The sequence below is a fragment of the Sus scrofa genome, chromosome 4, assembly GCF_000003025.6.
Source record: "Sus scrofa isolate TJ Tabasco breed Duroc chromosome 4, Sscrofa11.1, whole genome shotgun sequence".
Taxonomy (NCBI): Eukaryota; Metazoa; Chordata; class Mammalia; order Artiodactyla; family Suidae; genus Sus; species Sus scrofa.
The window spans coordinates 109,688,543-109,705,058 of record NC_010446.5 but is presented as its reverse complement, the minus strand read 5'-3'; the positions used below and the strand labels follow the sequence as shown (position 1 = coordinate 109,705,058).

The 16,516-nt window shown below is 53.1% G+C and overlaps 1 protein-coding gene across 1 annotated transcript; it reads left to right on the top strand.

Annotated features, from left to right (window-relative positions):
* Nucleotides 11,354-16,070, top strand: PROK1 (prokineticin 1). Its single transcript, NM_001172586.1, has 3 exons — nucleotides 11,354-11,425; nucleotides 13,988-14,113; nucleotides 15,951-16,070. Exons 1-3 carry the CDS (start codon nucleotides 11,354-11,356, stop codon nucleotides 16,068-16,070), a joined length of 318 nt encoding a protein of 105 aa, NP_001166057.1.

The window sequence follows — 16,516 nt, the reverse complement described above, 5'->3', positions numbered from 1 at the left end:
CTTTCATTTATTTTTGACAGTAAGAATGAGGGCAGAGTATGGAGGTTCCTTTAAAAAATAAAAACAGAGTTGCCGTATGATACAGGAATCCTACTTCTGGGGATATATCCAAAGGAAACTGTAATTTGAAAATATACATGAACCCCAGTGTTCATAGCATCACTGTTTACAATAGCCAAGACATGGAAACAACCTAAATGTCCATCGACAGATGAATGGATAAAGAAGATGTGGTACATATACACAATGATATATTTATTCCGCTATTAAAAAAGAATGAAGTAATGCCATTTGTAGCAACATGGATGGGCCTAGAGATTATCATACAAATATCTTATGATTTCACTTATAAGTGGAATCTTAAATGTGATACGAGTGAACTTATTTACAAAACAGAAACAGACTCACAGACCTAGAAAACAAACTTATAGTTACGAAGGGCAAGGGGAGAGGAGGGATAAATTAGGAGTTTGAGATTAGCAGATACACAGTACTACACATAAAAGAGATCAACAACAAGGACCTACTGCAGAGCACAGGGACCTCTATTCAATACCAATATCCTGTAATAAACCATAATGGAAAAGAGTTTGAAGAAGAATATATATATGCATATGAATCACTTTGCTGGACACCAGAAACTAATGCCATGTTGTAAATCAACTATGCTTCGGTTAAGCAGAATCAGGGCAGGAGTTCCTGTCGTGGCGCAGTGGTTAACGAATCCGACTAGGAATCATGAGGTTGTGGGTTCGATCCCTGGCCTTGCTCAGTGGGTTAAGGATCTGGCGTTGCCGTGAGCTGTGGTGTAGGTTGCAGACGCGGCTCAGATTCCACATTGCTGTGGCTCTGGTGTAGGCTGGTGGCTACAGCTCCGATTAAACCCCTAGCCTGGGAACCTCCATATTCCGCAGGAGAGGCCCTAGAAAAGGCAAAAAGACAAAAAGAAAAAAAAAAAGAAGAAGAATCAGGGCGGGAGATAGCTGGGCAGGATGAAGACAGATGAAGGAAGGTGGGTTAAAGAGAATTGCAGGTCTTTTTCTGCTCCTGCCATTTTTTTTGGGGGGGGGCGTACCTTCAGCATATAGAGGTTTCCAGGCTAGGGGTCAAATCAGAGCTGCATCTGCAGGCCTACACCACAACCATAGCAATGCAGGATCTGAGCCACACCTGTGACCTACACCACAACTCATGGCAATGCCAGATCCTTAATCCACTGAGCAAGGCCAGGGATCGAACCTGTATCCTCATGGATACTATTTGGGTTCATTATCCCTGAGCCACAACAGGAACTCCTACCACTTTCTGTTTTAAGACTAGATGTGGCTCTTCTTCCATTACTACAAGCAGCCTCTGCTCCCGCCTATTCCTGCTCCAGTCCTAGGTCTTCACCTATCTCTAGACAGGGCAGGCAAGGGCAGAACTCTGTCCCTGATGCCACACAACTGGCCCATGCCCTCGGGTCACGAAGTGACGCCTGGCGGGCCATGCTTCCCAAGACCCCCCTACCTTAAAGGATTCAACTGTGCTGCTCCATACCTTGTTGATCTTAAGACTTTTCTCAAGAAAAGTTGTATTCAGTTGTTAAATCTCTTGAGAGAAAAAAAATAGAGGGAAGTTGCAAATGACCCTTAACTGAATAGGGCCCCAATCTGCCAACAGGAGATTTGTTTTTCATTTAACTACTTTCATTTATTTTAATGGACTATTTCAAATGCATAAAGAGCGTGGGTTAAAGAATAAAATAAAAACAATCATCCACATACTCTCTGCAGCTTCAGAAAGCGACAGATTATTCTTTAATGAGAAGAAGCGACTGATGCAGGCCCTGACCTGGGCCAGGGGCCCCTGGGGCTCTCCAGGAGGACGCAGCTGACTTGTTTTAATGGGCAGTTGGCCAGCTCAGATTTACGATCCAACATATAGCAACTTCCATTTATTGCCTTATGCAATCAGCCCGGGCTGGAAGTTATCCCCGCTTCCTGCTGGAGAGCCCCTGCTTCTGTCCTGACAGGTGGCCCCCACAACTGTCTGCTCTGATAACATTTCGGCGGCTCATCCTGCGTGAGGGACTGTGGAGCTCGCTCTTGTCCCGGGACTGGTGCTGGCAAACCATCCTCTGCTTCCGCATAGCAGCTCCCAGACCACAGCCTTTTGGGTTTTTAATGGCAGAGCACAGATGGAGCGGGAGGGCTGTGTTGGTCTTGAGCTATTCCAGGTGGACGGCTTCCAGGTGGAGCTGTTTTGTGTTTTCTTTTTCGTGTTGTTGCCCTCCCTAGGGACATGGGCTTTGTTTCCCAGCCCAAAGGGCTGGAACCTTGATGGCATGTACATGTACAAAAGCTGCACTCCAGGAAGCTTATCACAGTCATTATTATAAGATGCTGCTTATTTAACACCCTCAGCAGAGCAGCAGTCCACGCCAAAGCACATCTGACTCGGCTCTTCTCCTGCTCAAAACTTCAGGGGTCTCTGTCACCTTGGACTTGGTTAAAAGCCCAAGTTTGGGGAGTTCCTTTCATGGCTCAGTGGTTAGCGAACCCAACTAGGATCCATGAGGTTGCAGGTTCGATCCCTACCCCTGTTCAGTGGGTTAAGGATCCAGCATTGCTGTGAGCTCTGGCATAGGTCACAGATGCAGCTCGGATCCCTTGTTGCCATGGCTGTGGTGCAGGCTGGTAGCTATAGCTCCAACTGGAGCCCTAGCCTGGGAACTTCCATATGCCGTGGGTGTGGCCTTAAAAATACAAAAAAAAAAAAAAAAAAAAAAAAAAAAAAAAAAGAGGAGGAAGCTAGCTAGTCATCCTGCCAGGCCCCTGAGTGCTGGAGCTGATGGACCAGCTGCTTGTCGCCGGTCCCCTGGCTTCACTTGCTCTGGACCAGCTGGGAAACCAGTTCCCTTCCGGAGGAGAGGGCGGAGCAGCGTCGCTATCCAACTTGCTCTTAGGGGACGCCTTCTCTGCGGCGATTGCTTGTAAAGGAAACGGGATGTTCTGATGTGCTGTTGGCTGGCCCCAGCCTGGCCTTGTGGGTCCCCAGTCCAGAAGCATCTCTGTTGGGACCCCTGCTGGAAGGGATGAGAGGAAGGAGGGGATGAGTTGTCTTTGTGAGAGTGACTGTAAGAGTGTCCGACGGCTGCCTAACAAGTTGCCACAAACACAATGGATTCAAACAACAGAAGCATGGCGTTTCTGTCGTGACTCAACCTGAATAGTATCCATGAGGATGCAGGTTCGATCCCTGGCCTTGCTCAGTGGGTTAAGGATCTGGCGTTGCCCTGAGCTGTGGTGTAGGTTGCAGACATGGCTTAGATCCTGTGTTGCTGTGGCTGTAGCTAGGGTGGCAGCTGCAGCTCTGATTGGACCCCTAGCCTGGGAACCTCCATATGCCATGGCTGTGTCCCTAAAAAAGCAAAAAATAAGAATAAAAATAAATAAATGAAATGATAGGAGTGAGTTCTCTCACAGTGCTGGAGGCCAGGAGTCTGCTGCCCAGGTGTTGGCACGGCCCTGGCCCCTCTGGGCCTCTGGGGGAGGATTTTTCCTCACCTCTTCCAGCTGTTGGTAGCTCCTAGCATTCCTTGGCTTGTGGTGGCACAACTCCAGTCTCTGTCACCATCTTCACACGGCCTTCTCTTCTCTCTCAGATAAAGATGATTGCCATTGGATATAGAACCTCCCGGGTAATCCAGGATGATCTCATGTCACCATCCTTGACTTAGTTATATCTGCAAAAATCTTTTTTCCAGATAAGATCACATTCACAGGCTGGAATGGCATGGGCTCATGCCTTCTGGGGGCCAGCACTCTGCTCACTGTGTCATGTGCTTTTCACAGTGCACCTGGGACGAGGGGATCATTGTCATAAAACTGGGGTTCAGAGAGATGCAGTGGCTTGTGTGAGTTCATGCCACCCAGACAAGAAGGAAGGAACGAAAGAGCACATGGAGGGAAGAAATAGATTGGCCCAGGGAGGAGCCGTAAGTGGTTTTGTGTTTCTGGAAAAGGGCGTGTGCTAGGGCGGAGGTGCTGGAGATGAAACTGGAGGGAGCGCAGGGCTGGGCCGCTCACGCCCTTGGCTGCCAGCCCGAGGAGCCTGGACTCGAGCCTGAGGTCAGCCAGGGCTCCTTGGAGAACGCTGGATCTCCGCACATGAAGGGAGATCTCTGGGTTGTATGGAGGATGGGGAAGCCTAGAAGGAGGGGTCAGGCAGGAAGGTGTTCATAGATGCTGGCGGTGAGGACAGAAATGGGGGGAGAGTCTGAGTTCTGGGGGGCAGGGAGCAGTGACGGGATACGTGGCTGATGAGAGCAGGGACATTCAGGAGTTTAGGGAACGCCCAGGTTGAGTTGCTTCGTGTGTGGTGGTGAGCAGGGAACCCAGCAGGGAGGTTGGGGCGGAGGGCACCCATGCTTTGCAGCTGCGCAAGAGCTTTGAGCATCTTCCCCATGTTGAGTTATGAATGGGTAACTTCCCAGGGTGCTTGTGGGAGGGCAGGTGTGGGACCTGTGCTCTACTGTCAGCCCACGGGTGCCTTCCCTCTGGGGGAACGAAGCAGCAGGAGGAAGGCGGCTCCTCTGGGTGGGGTGGCCTGCGTGTCTGCAGAGTCTGCCGGGGGCGGGGGCCATGCGTCTCGTTATTGTGGTGTGGTTCTGGGCATTGTTCCTGGACTCATAGCTCCATCCTGTGTCTCAAGACCCCAAACTCTTCAGTGAACTGCGGACTAGTCTTTATTACATTCCTTTTGCTTAACTGGCCAGCCTAATGCGGTTATTTCCAACTAGGAACCCTGAATAGTAGGAGCGGGTTTAGGGCTGAGAGGGATAAAGGAGGCTGGACAGGGACGTGTGAGGCTGAGATGCTGGGTATCAGCACGTGACGTCCGTCGAGCTATTGGCTAGATGGGCAGGAGACAGGTGGCCTGGGTGGGGACAGGGCTGGATCATCAGCACCCAGGTGGCCACCCTGAAGCTTTCTGGGGTGCATCTGGAGAGGCAGGAGGCTAGTGAGCGTGCAGCTCCAGGGCACCCCTGGGGGAGACTGAGAAAGGTGAGGTGTGGGGAGGGGGCTGGAGAAACGATGTCGTGGAAAGAGAGGATTTAAAGAAAGAATAGGTGCCTGTGTCAACAGCCGCAGCCTCGCAGGTGGGATGAGGACCAGGGATGGCGCTTTGCGTTTGGCCTTTCGGGGCAAAGAGCAGCTTGGAGGAAGTGGTTTTGCTGGTTTAGTGGGAACAGAAGGGAGGCTGGAGAGGGTTGAGGAGAGGACAGGAGAGGAGGAATCTTCAGGGGAAGGTCCGCCTTTCTCGAGATGCACTGTGCAGGGAAGAAGAGGCCCCAGAGGAAAGCCGAAGGAGAGAGCAGAACCACGTTCAAGGGCAAGTTCAAGGGCAGCAGCCATGAGCAGGGAGCTTGCCACGTGGATGGGGTCCGGGTGACTGCAGGTGATGAGGCCAGGCTATGGGGTGCTTCTTCTTAGGTACTTGCTACTGTCTGAAACATTGTGTCTTCTCTTGGCTGCACCTTCCTTCTGTAGAATTAAGAGGTCTTGCCATCATTGGCAACCCGGCTAGACAGCGGGCATGGAAGTGGCTTGGTGGAGACAAGATTCCAGGACTGATGGGAAACTGGTCCTCGGTTTTTGTTTGTTTGTTTGTTTGTTTGTTTTGTTTGTTTGTTTTTTTAATCCAATGAGTTCTGAAGATGAGGCAGATGGGGGTATAAGTTGTCTGTGGGTTAGCAAGACTCAGGGGCTCGGCTTCTGGTCTCCTGGATCAGAAGCTGGTTCACCCTGCAAGCCCTCTGTGTGGGGACAGAATTAGCCCTGCTGTTGTGTCTGACCCTGCATGCTGCTATCTGCCTGCTCTAGCTGGCTGCTCTGGCTGCTTCTGCTGCTTCTTTCTGGTGGTTTTCCTCCCGCCTGTGTGTCAAATCTGAGGTTCTCTCTTTGGACCCCACACCTCACTAAACTGAGTTGTTTCTCCAAGTCTCTTCACTTAGCCTCAGGGACTTTTTGAGTGACTTTTTGCCACGGGCCCTTGGAAGCCTGTGACTCCCGCTCAGAAGAATGTTTAAAATGTATAAAATAAAATATAGAAGTTACAAAGAAGATTGCATATACTGAAATACAGCTATAAATATTTACATTACAAACACATTGTGAAATTACCATTGTGGCTCAATGGGTTAAGAACCCGACGAGTATCCATGAGGATGCAGGTTCCATCCCTGGCTTGGCTCCGTGGGTTAAGGATCCAGTGTTGCTGTGAGCTATGGTGTAGGTCGCAGATGTGGCTCGGATCTGGCATTGCTGTGGCTGTGGTGTAGGCCGGCAGCTGTAGCTATGATTCAACCCCTTAGCCTGGGAACCTCCACATGCTATGGATGCGGCCCTAAAAAGAGGAAACCAACCAGCTAACCAACCAAATTTGTGATATGTAATATATATGTCCTCCCCCTTTTTTTTTTGGCTGCTTCTGTGGCATGTGGAAGTTCCTGGGCCAGGGATGGAGTCTGAGCCTAGCAGTGACAATGCTGAATCCTTAACCCTAGGTCACCAGGAAACTCCATGGAAATGTAGGTCTTTATTAATGTATTAATAAATAACAGCCTGGCAGAAAGCTTAGTAACTACCATGATTTCAATGCAGTGATGGGCAGAACTATTCTCAGCAACAATAGCAGTATGGTATAATAAAATCTCTAATTTCTCTTGGCGACAACGATTTAGGTACTCTGAATACTTCCGTGTTTGTGGCCTACAAATAGAGTGGGGAAAATGAAAATTCAGTTAATAGTGAGAGTAAGGATGCAATTGTTTTCTCTACCCAAGTTTATGGATCCTCTCATTTCTACTCATGGACTTCTTGGGGAGCTGCAGCCCCAGGTGAAGGCCCCCTGGTCTGGATGCTTGAGGTTCCGTTGTTTAATTGCTTAATTCTTTCGTCATTTCTTTCTTGAGTCAGAGTCAGCTAGTCAGCTCTCGTTTAATCATTAGCTGCTCGTGAACCACTAAGGAATTGTTACTGAAGTCGTCACACGTGTCACACTCAGGTAGGAGCAGTGTGGCGTCTGGACACCCCCTCCCTTTCTGGTTTGCAGAGCAGTGGCCTCAGGGTGGAGCTGGAAGGGGCCTCAGACCCTGTAGGAGTTAAAGTTATCCCATGTACGAGGACAGATGACCTCAGGGACTGTGCCAGGTCAGGGCTACCTGGGCCTGCACGTCTGTCCCTGGGCTTTTGCCTATGCCCCAGGGAGTGGTCCTTGCTCACCACACACACACACACACACAGATACTCACAAACAGACACATACAGACACAAACAGACACACACACATAGACACACACAGACACAGACGCACACAGGCACACACACAGACACACAGACACACGCATACATGGCTGTATACACAGCCCTGCAAAATGGTGACACTGGCACCATGGCACTAAAGCAGACAAGCGGGGGCCCGGCCCACGTCACCAGGCAGCTCTCCCCCATGAACACCCTGTGGACACCCGCCCACCCCCACCAGCTCTCCCCGACCGCGAGGGAGCGAGTCCAGCATTAACACCGTCTCCACCTCCCGCTTTCACCACCGTCCCCACCTCGGACTGCCTTCTCTGCTCTCGGTCCCGCCAGCGTAGTTCAGCGCCCTCCTGGCCTCCCGCCATGAGCCAAAAAGTAACTCAGTCTGGCTGGCACGTGCTGAGGATGCTGGTGAAAGCCACCCATGTGTGGGAACAGGGGAGCTCTGTGTTCCGGAGAGAAACTGGACCCTGGAGCCAGGAGCAAGGAGCCTGGGCCCCGACACGCTGAAGGCGCTCCTTGAACCTCTGCACGGGAGCTACGGGCGGGTCAGGGACCCACAGCTGCCCAGCGGCTCTTCTGGGATTTCCACCAAGTCACCATCTACCTCTCCCCTTCCTCTAATTAAAGTGACTTTTCCTCAAGCACCAGTGTTCAGGAGACATAAAATGCTTTCAATCAACGTTATTGGTCCTGTTGCAGCAGTATTTCCTGCTATGGTTCTTCAAGCCACTAGGGGGGCTAATCGGTTTTGTGTGTTGGGGGGAGGGAAGGGGGCTGGGACTAGGATGTAGAGGTGGAATGGGGGTGCTACCTGCTGATCAGCTGTTATCTAACATTATCTCTTGGAATGTGGCCCGCATCACAGGGCTGCCTCTGTGCCCCTCCCGGCCCCCCCCCCAGCACCACGCCACCTTCTCTGTCTGTAAGTTGATGGTTGGTTTGGTTTCTGGTTCTCCTGTCATGTGCCTGGCTCAGTGTCACAGTGTACAGGTGGGTTGTAGACACAATATTATTATTATTTTTTTGAAGCACCTGTGGCATATGGAAGTTCCCAGGCTAGGGGTAGAATTGGAGCTGCAGCTGCCAGCCAACGCCACAGCCACAGCAACGCAGGATCCGAGTTGCATCTGCAACCTATACCTCAGCAGGCAGCAACGCCGGATCCTTAACCCATTGAGTGAGGCCAGGGATTAAACCCGAGTCTTCATGGACACTAGGTGGGTTCTTAACTGCTGAGACACAAAGGGAACTCCATAGACAAATTATTTTGATTCTTACCTCACAGGAGAATTTTGTAAGAATGAAGACAGGACCCTCTTTTGAAAAAAAATTTTTAAAAAATTTTTTATGGCTGCATCCATGGCATATGGATGTTCCCAGGCTAGGTAGGGGTCGAATTGGAACTGCAGCTTCCAGCCTACACCACAGCCATAGCAATGCAAGATCTGAGCTTCCTCTGTGACCTATATCACCGCTCACGGCAATGCTGGATCCTTAACACACTGAGCGGGGCCAGGGGTTGAACCGCGTCTTCATGGATGCTAGTTGGGTTCATTACCGCTGAGCCACACTGGGAACTCCAGGCCCATCTTTTTATGATAGGAATTACCAGTGGTTGCAGATGCTCCTGTGTGCCAGGCATTGTGCTGAGCACGTCGCAAACATCATCTCGCTTAATTCTCCACAAGCAGCCAGGGATCCTTTTAAAGTCTAAGGCACATCCTGCCCCTCCCCTGCTCCAGCTCTCCCAATGCGCCCATTGCGCTTGTTGTTGGGACCAACCTTGTCCTGCACGGCTGTCAGGACCCGGCCCCCGGCTCCTGCTCCAGCAGCATCCCCTCCCTGCCTTCCCCCTTCGCCATGCTCCTTACTGCTCCTGGAACCCTCTGAGGAGGGCCTGCCACAGGGCCTTTGCACGATCCTGCCCCCTAGGCTCTGCCCAGCTTACTCCTTCACTTCACCAGACTTCTCAAGTGTCTTCTTGGAGAGACCCTCACCCCATTTAAAATACCACCCTGGAGTTCCCTGATGGCGCAGCCAGTTAAGGATCCTGCATTGTCACTGCTGAGGCACAGGTTCGATCCCTGGCCTGAGAACTTCCTCATGCTGTGGGTGTGGAAAAAAATAAATAAATAAAGTACTAACATGGTCGTGCTCTGTTGTCTTCCGTGCCTTCCTTTTTAACGGCACTCCTCATGTCGAGCCATTTAATAATAAATCTGTTTATTTGTCTATTTTTTTTTTTTTACTTTTGTCTTTTGAGGGCTGCACCTGCGGCATATGGAGGTTCCCAGGCTAGGGGTCCAATCGTAGCCGTAGGCGCCAGCCTATGCCACAGCCACAGCAACACCAGATCCAAGCCACACCTGCGACCTACACCACAGCTCATGGCGACACTGGATCCTTAATCCACTGAGCGAGGCCAGGGATCGAACCTGTAACCTCATGGTTCCTAGTCGGATTTGTTTCCGCTGTGCCACGACAGGAACTCCTATTTGTCTATTACTTGTCTCCCCCCCAGGAGGGCAGGGATGTTGTTTTGTTCATTGCTCTGTTTCCACAACCCAGAAGAGTGCCTTCAATATGGTGGTTGTGAATAAATATGTAATCAGTGGATAAATAAATGGACGGATACTCACCCAAGCCCAGGATGCAAATGCTACTCTTATCCCCATGGTAGAGATGAGAAAACTGAGGCTGAGAAAGATTCTCATTGTTCTCAGGGTCATGAAGCTAATGACGCTGGGATCAGAAGTCAGGATGCCTGCCTTGGGGGTCTCATCTGGGCGGCTGTGCTCACTTCTCATAAAAGCCTGCCAGTGTGTCTACGTGGGAGCCCTAGTCCCCTGAGACATGCCAAGAAAAAAGGGTTTGGTGACTCCCTCTATTCAGAAAATACTACAAATTGCATTTTCCTGCTTGGTGTTTCAAATGCTTGTTAGCATATGAAAGGCCCTGATAAGTCCTGCAGTACAAAAGCAGGTGGAACTGTGCAATCTGTGTTTCCCAAAGCCTTGAGTGTGGGGATCTTAGATTTCCATATTTCTGTGCATAACACCTATTAGCATGTTGCAGAATGTGCCTTGGACAATAATGGCTTTTGTCACTGTGGAGAGAAGCCGATTGTCTGATAGCGGGCCCTAAGAGCTCTCTGGGTCGGCTGGCATGGGAAGGTCTGGGCCAAGTCCCTCCCCACACCACCCAGCAGAAAGGGCCGTGTCCGGAGTCACCTTCCCTAAGACTGGCTCTGAGCCCATCGTGTGTGTTGGCCCCTGGGTAAGGCCACTCTCATGCTCAGCCTGTGTATCAGCAAGGCAGCTGCGTGGCTCCTGGTACCTTTTAGCTGCAGCCCAGCCCAAGCATGCTTTTCCACAAGGACCTGGGAGCTGGCTTACCTTGTGCCCTTTGGTTCCTGTGCAAAGTGACACTTGGGGCAATTCCTTGTGTGCTTCCCAGGGATATCAAACCCACAAGCCTGGCCTTGGTTTCTCACGGCCTCATGTCTCCCCCTTGGAATTTTAACTTTCTAGGGGACCAGGGACACTGCCTTCTCACTGTGTCCTCTCTGCCCCCCAAATTCCATGCTGAGCCGACAGTCAGGACCTAGATTATTCTTGTTGGCTTGACCGTGAAGGAACTGATGATCCTGTGTGTTGCATGGTCTGTGCGGGGAAGGATAAATGACGATACTGCAAATCCCTTAATTTATTACCAAAGCCCTCCCCTGCCCCAAGCAGAGGAGGAGGATGCCCCAGAGGCGGAGGGGACCGTGCAGTGGATCACCACGTCCTGAGAGTCGGAGTGACTGTCACAGCGCCGATGGCTCATCTTTATTGGTTTCGATGGCGAGTCGATGTCATTAGGGATTCAGGTCTCATCTCCATCTCTGAGATCATCTGAATAACACCGTGGTGGGGAGGAGATGGGAGGAGGCGGGCAACCGGGATCAGGTGGTATAAACTGGGGGGGGAGAGCCTGGCCTTGCAGCTCGAGGAGGAGTGCGAGGCCCCAGGAGCCGGCAGCGTTTGTCTTCACCCCAAGCGACCATGAGAGGTGGCGCGCAGGTCTCAGTCATGCTCCTCCTGGTGACCGTGTCCGACTGTGCTGTGATCACCGGGGTAAGTCATCAGACGCTCTCTGCACCCCGGGTCTCGGGCGGATGGAAGGGTCTGCCTGGGAAGGGAGCCAGGGGCCCCACAGGACCCGAATCGAGGGTGCAAGGAGCCAGCCACCAGACAGCACTTCCAAGAGGACTTTCACATTCGCCGAACCTCGCTTTGCCAAAGGGGATCTGCTTTTGAAAAACTGTGTGTAAATCAAATTCTGCTTTCAGTGCCTTAGGAGAGCATTGCAAATTCTGACGTTACGACTTTTGGTCACAAGAGGGTTCCGATTGTGCAATGATGAACTCTTTATTATACAGTAGATTAGCACCCCCTCATTTCTATTCAGTGTCCTTTTTGGTTTTGGTATACGGTCTGGGCCACATGTGAAGCGTAACTCACATGGCAGATTGACTTCGTTAAAGGCAGTGACCTTATTTAGCTTCTCTTGGTTATGTTTAACCTCTGCTTTCTCTACTCCTAAGAAAGCCTGTCTTGAAAGTCTTTTCATTACAGGTTATGTGCTTTCACTCTGTGCCCAGTTCTGAAGGGAATACGGGCAGTGTCAGCATTTGGCTGAGTGACCTGCAGCACGTGTCAGATAACGCGTAGACCTCCCGCCACACCGTGGGCATCTGAGCACCAGGGCGGGCACCCTGAAGCACTGGAACCACTGTGACTGTGGTTCCCTCTCAGAAGTTTGGCTTTTCCCGGACCCACCCTCCCCTGCGCACATGTTGTGTGTCATGGTGGTGGGACCACTCTTGTCCAAAAGGAAAGCGACGCGCTTTAAGGGCTTTCCAGATAAAAGCCACTAGGAAAAAAAGGGGGAAATTCACTTTTGTTTCAACTTCCTTCAACTTTTTACCCAGAGAAAGGCCAAAGAGTTCCTGGGATTGGATTCATTTGAATTCACGGAAAGGAAAACTTTGTTCTTCTCCCTTTTAGAGGAGAAAGGCTGAGTTTCAAAGAAGAGCAAATATCAAAGGCACGTCAACGCTTTGGAGACGGAGCGCATAAACACAAATGGCCCAGCAGAGCGGTGCCTCATGAATGTAAACCCCCGAAGGCTGGCTTCCTTCTGTGTAGCTTGCAGAGCAGGAGGGTGAGAGGAGAGGACAGAAGCCACGGTTAACCCGCAAAGGGGGATGGGACCAGCAGGTTGCCCCTGGTCCGAGTCTGGTTCAGAGGGGGTGGTGGGAGGCAGGTCTGAGATGGGAAAATATCTTCCTAGTAAGGCCTCCAAGTCGCTCTTTAGAAAGCACAGCAGAGAGGAAGCGAGGGTAAGAAGCAGCGCATGACAGACCCTAGACCTTATCAAGAGAGGTGAGACCTCTCCCTCCATGCTCCGGGCCCTGCTGCTGCCTCGGGTCTGACTCTCCGGAAGAGGCTGGATCCCACCATCCTCACCCTGCCCTGCTCCCTGGACTGTGACCAAATTCCCTCCACCCAGAGTGGGACAGCGATATGGTACCAGGGGGGAGAAGGGTCCAGTGGGGTCTCCTCGGCCCCAGCTCTGAACTTTCAGGGCCCGGCTGATGCGTGAGATGTAACCTTAATAGGCAGGAGACTGGGGTGGCCAGGTGGCTGACATCTGCACCTCCTCTAGGTGACGAGCAGCCCTGGCGTCCCCCACTTTCCTCCAGGGGCTTGAGCGCATGGGGAGGGGGCGGGGACGGGGGAGGGGGCGGGGACGGGGGTGGGGGTAGGTCTGCCATTTCCCACAAGGCAGCCAGAGGGCGCTCCCTGGCCTTGTGCTGGAGAAGAGGTTACCCGAATCCGGCTCGCAGCTTCAGCTCAGAAGAAAAGTCGCTAGCCCCTCTGGAGGTGGGAAGGCTAGGTGCCTCTCCGGGTGGCCCCCTGCAGCCTGGAGCGGTTCAGTTCTGTTTTCCCCAATCCAGGCTTTTGGTTAAAGTGGGCTTGTGTGGCTTTACAGATGGCACTTTCTAGAAGGTCACTCAGCCCTGCTCAGGGAGCACTACCCAGAGGGGACTCTCCCTCTCTGAGGGGTGGGGGGTGGGGGAAGCCAGGCCCGCAGAGAAGCCTTGGGGGGAACACTTGTCAAGGGGCACTGACCCCTCAGAGGAAGCTGGGCTTCTGGCATGGGCAGTGGGGACGGGGTGGGGGGGAGCCCTCACCTGGGCTGCCACTGGGTCAGGCCTGGCAAGTCCTGTCCACTGAAACTTAACCCTGACCCCCTCGGGATATTGGGCCACTGGGGCCTCCCCCTGTAAGAATTCAAATGAATTCAGTTCCACCAGCATCCACTGAGCATCTCCTAGTGCTGCAAAATTCCCCTCTTCTAACCTCTACACTTGGCACAAGGCGACAGCCTCCCTCCTGAGTGGCCTCTAAGGAGCTGGGGGTGCCTCAGATCCGGGGCTGCTGCCCCGCTGAGCCCTGAGCGTCCTGCCGTGAGGGGAGCAGGGGCACCACTGCAGGGCCCTGCGGGCCCATGTGGCCGAGGCCTGGGGGCCGCTCTCAGCATCCTTCTCAAGGGTTTTTGGATGTCCTTGCCCTTCTGGTTTCTCTGGAGGGCGCTCCCGGGCACTAACGGCCCTTTGTCTTCCCCCACAGGCCTGCGAGCGGGACGTGCAGTGCGGGCCGGGCACGTGCTGTGCGGTCAGCCTGTGGCTGCGCGGGCTGCGCCTGTGCACCCCGCTGGGGCAGGAAGGAGAGCAGTGCCACCCGGGGAGTCACAAGGTACGGTGAGCCCGAGCTGCACTGGACCACAGTTTTCTGACTCCAATCCAGGAATACATCACTGCCTCCTAGCTTTGGAGGGGCAGCTGGGGTCCCAGTCACACAGCCTGGAGACCTGGGTCCCCAGCTCCTCATCTGCCCAGGGGTCTTGGGCAGTTAGCACGACGGCTCTGGGCCTCAGTCGCCTCACATGTGCAACGAGGGGAGCCGTTTCCCTCTGAGCTGATAAATTCAGATTCTGAAAGGCTCCTCAAAGCCTTTTGCTCCAAAGGATGGTGCAACGGGATCAGTGGTGTCTCTGCAGCGCCAGGACACAGGGTCGATCCCCAGCCCGGTGCTGTGGGTTAAAGGATCCAGCGTTGCCAAAGCTGTGGCGCAGGTCACAACTGTGGTTTGGAACTGATCCCTGGCCTGGGGACTCCATACACTGTGGGTTGGGGAAAAAAAAAAAGGAGGTGAAATAGGGACCATAGAAGAGGTTCCCATCCACAGCTGGGTGGGGGCGAACCTGTCTGGGGGCCCAGGCACACACTTTAAGGAGGCCCACCCTAGGCACCCAGCCCTGCTCCCTGCGAAGCTCCCAGAAGCCTGAGAAGGGCTGTAGGGCCTCCACTTGTGAATGTCAGGCTGATACAGCAGCAACTGTGGGACCCAGGCTTGCACCCTGTTCCCCGGGCTTCCTGTGGTCCAGGCGTCCTTCACCCTCCTCCTAGGAGGACAGCTGCCCCCAGGAGCAGCCTCCAGCTGGTGAGGAGGTGCCAGGAGACGAGTGGGGCAGGGCAGGGAGCAGTCCTCGCGGTCTTGGGCTGTGTGAGTCTATCCCCAAGGGTGCAGCAGAGGCAACGCAAGCAGAATCTTACTACACCCTTCTGACTAAGTGCTCTTTGCAAGTTTAAACTTTTTTTTTTTTTTTTTTTTTTTTTTGTCTTTTTAGGACTGCACCCACAGCATGTGGAAGTTCCCAGGCTAGGAGTTGAGTTGGAGCTGCAGCTGCCAGCCTATACCACAGCCACAGCAAGGCAGGATCTGAGCCGCATCTGCAACCTGCACTGCAGTGCATGGCAACGCCAGATCCTTAACCCACTGAGCGAGGCCAAGGATCGAACCCACATCCTCGTGGATACTAGTTGAGTTCGTTACCACTGAGCCACAGTGGGAACCCCTAAACCTCTTTAGGTATATAGTGTAAACCTCTTAACTATATGTGGTGGGAACTTTTAATAGCCCATTTTATGGATAACAAACTGAAGCTCTGAGAGGCTAAATAACCTGCCAGTTGTCACACAGCTGGCAAGTGGCAGGCCTGGGATTTAGCCCAGGCTGTCTGACTTGATCTATGCCCCTAACCCCTCCTATTCAGCCCCTGAAGGAAACTGCAGTGGGTCAGCCCTGCTCTGGGTGTCCGTCACTGGCAGGGACAGTGTCCCGGGCAGCTGCACCCTGCACCCAACACAGTGTCGAGAGCCTAATGGATGAGCTACAAGTGATGTTCCGTCACGAATGTGGGTGTGAGTTTGTGAGCAGGCAGGTGTTGCCAGATCAGCGAGGGGGACCGGGTGAGCAGTGTGGGGGCTTGTGGTGTTTTTGGTTTGGGGGTGGACAGCACTGTACTGTGGCTGATCACATTGTGTCAAAGCCAGATGGCCTGGATTCAAATCCTGGCTCCTCCACACACGGGCTGTGTGACCTTGGCATGTTGCTTAGCTACTCTATGCCTCAGTTTCAGCTTCCATAAAAGCGGTTATCGCTGTTCTGGGGTGGGGCTGATGAGACACCGGCCGGGACTGGGCCCGGCTCCCTTTGGTGACGGTGTGGCCCTCTTCCCCTCTCTCCCCAGGTCCCCTTCTCCAGAAAACGCCAGCACCACACCTGCCCCTGCCTGCCCAACCTGCTGTGCTCCAGGGCCCTGGGCGGTGGGTACCGCTGCTCCGCGGACTTGAAGAATATCAACTTTTAGGAGCTTGTCTCGCCTCGGGACACCTGCCAGGCCCTGTTCCTGGGCACAGCCTGGGGGGTGGGGGTGGGGGTCCTTTTTCTTTGGGGGGGGCTCCTTCGTGAACTTTTATTTCTGCCTCTGGCCCAGCTTCCTGCCTGTCCCCCCGCTGTTCTGTCCCCACTCCCCGTGCCTCCTGCCTACATGCCTCCTTTCTACTGCATACATGTGCATGCACGCAGACACACACCGCACAGTGACACGGTCCACCAGGCCTGCCTCGCAGGGTCCCAGCTGGTGGCTGTGGTCCTGGGAATAGCCTGACTGGATCTCTGCACTGCTCAGCCTGCTGGAGAAGCTGGAAGTAACAGGAATGGAGTCTTTGGTCTGGTCTCGGAGGCCCCGCCTCTCCCTGCCAGCAGGTGCAGGAATCCAGGAGCTCCTGGAAGGTGTGGGGTGCCTCGGATGGC

Bases quoted from the DNA above. Each gene is read 5' to 3' on its own strand.
- PROK1 (NM_001172586.1), top strand. From the start codon at position 11,354: ATGAGAGGTGGCGCGCAGGTCTCAGTCATGCTCCTCCTGGTGACCGTG. The intron at 11,426-13,987 runs GTAAGTCATCAG...CTTCCCCCACAG, and splicing joins ACTGTGCTGTGATCACCGGG to GCCTGCGAGCGGGACGTGCA. The intron at 14,114-15,950 runs GTACGGTGAGCC...CTCTCTCCCCAG, and splicing joins GCCACCCGGGGAGTCACAAG to GTCCCCTTCTCCAGAAAACG.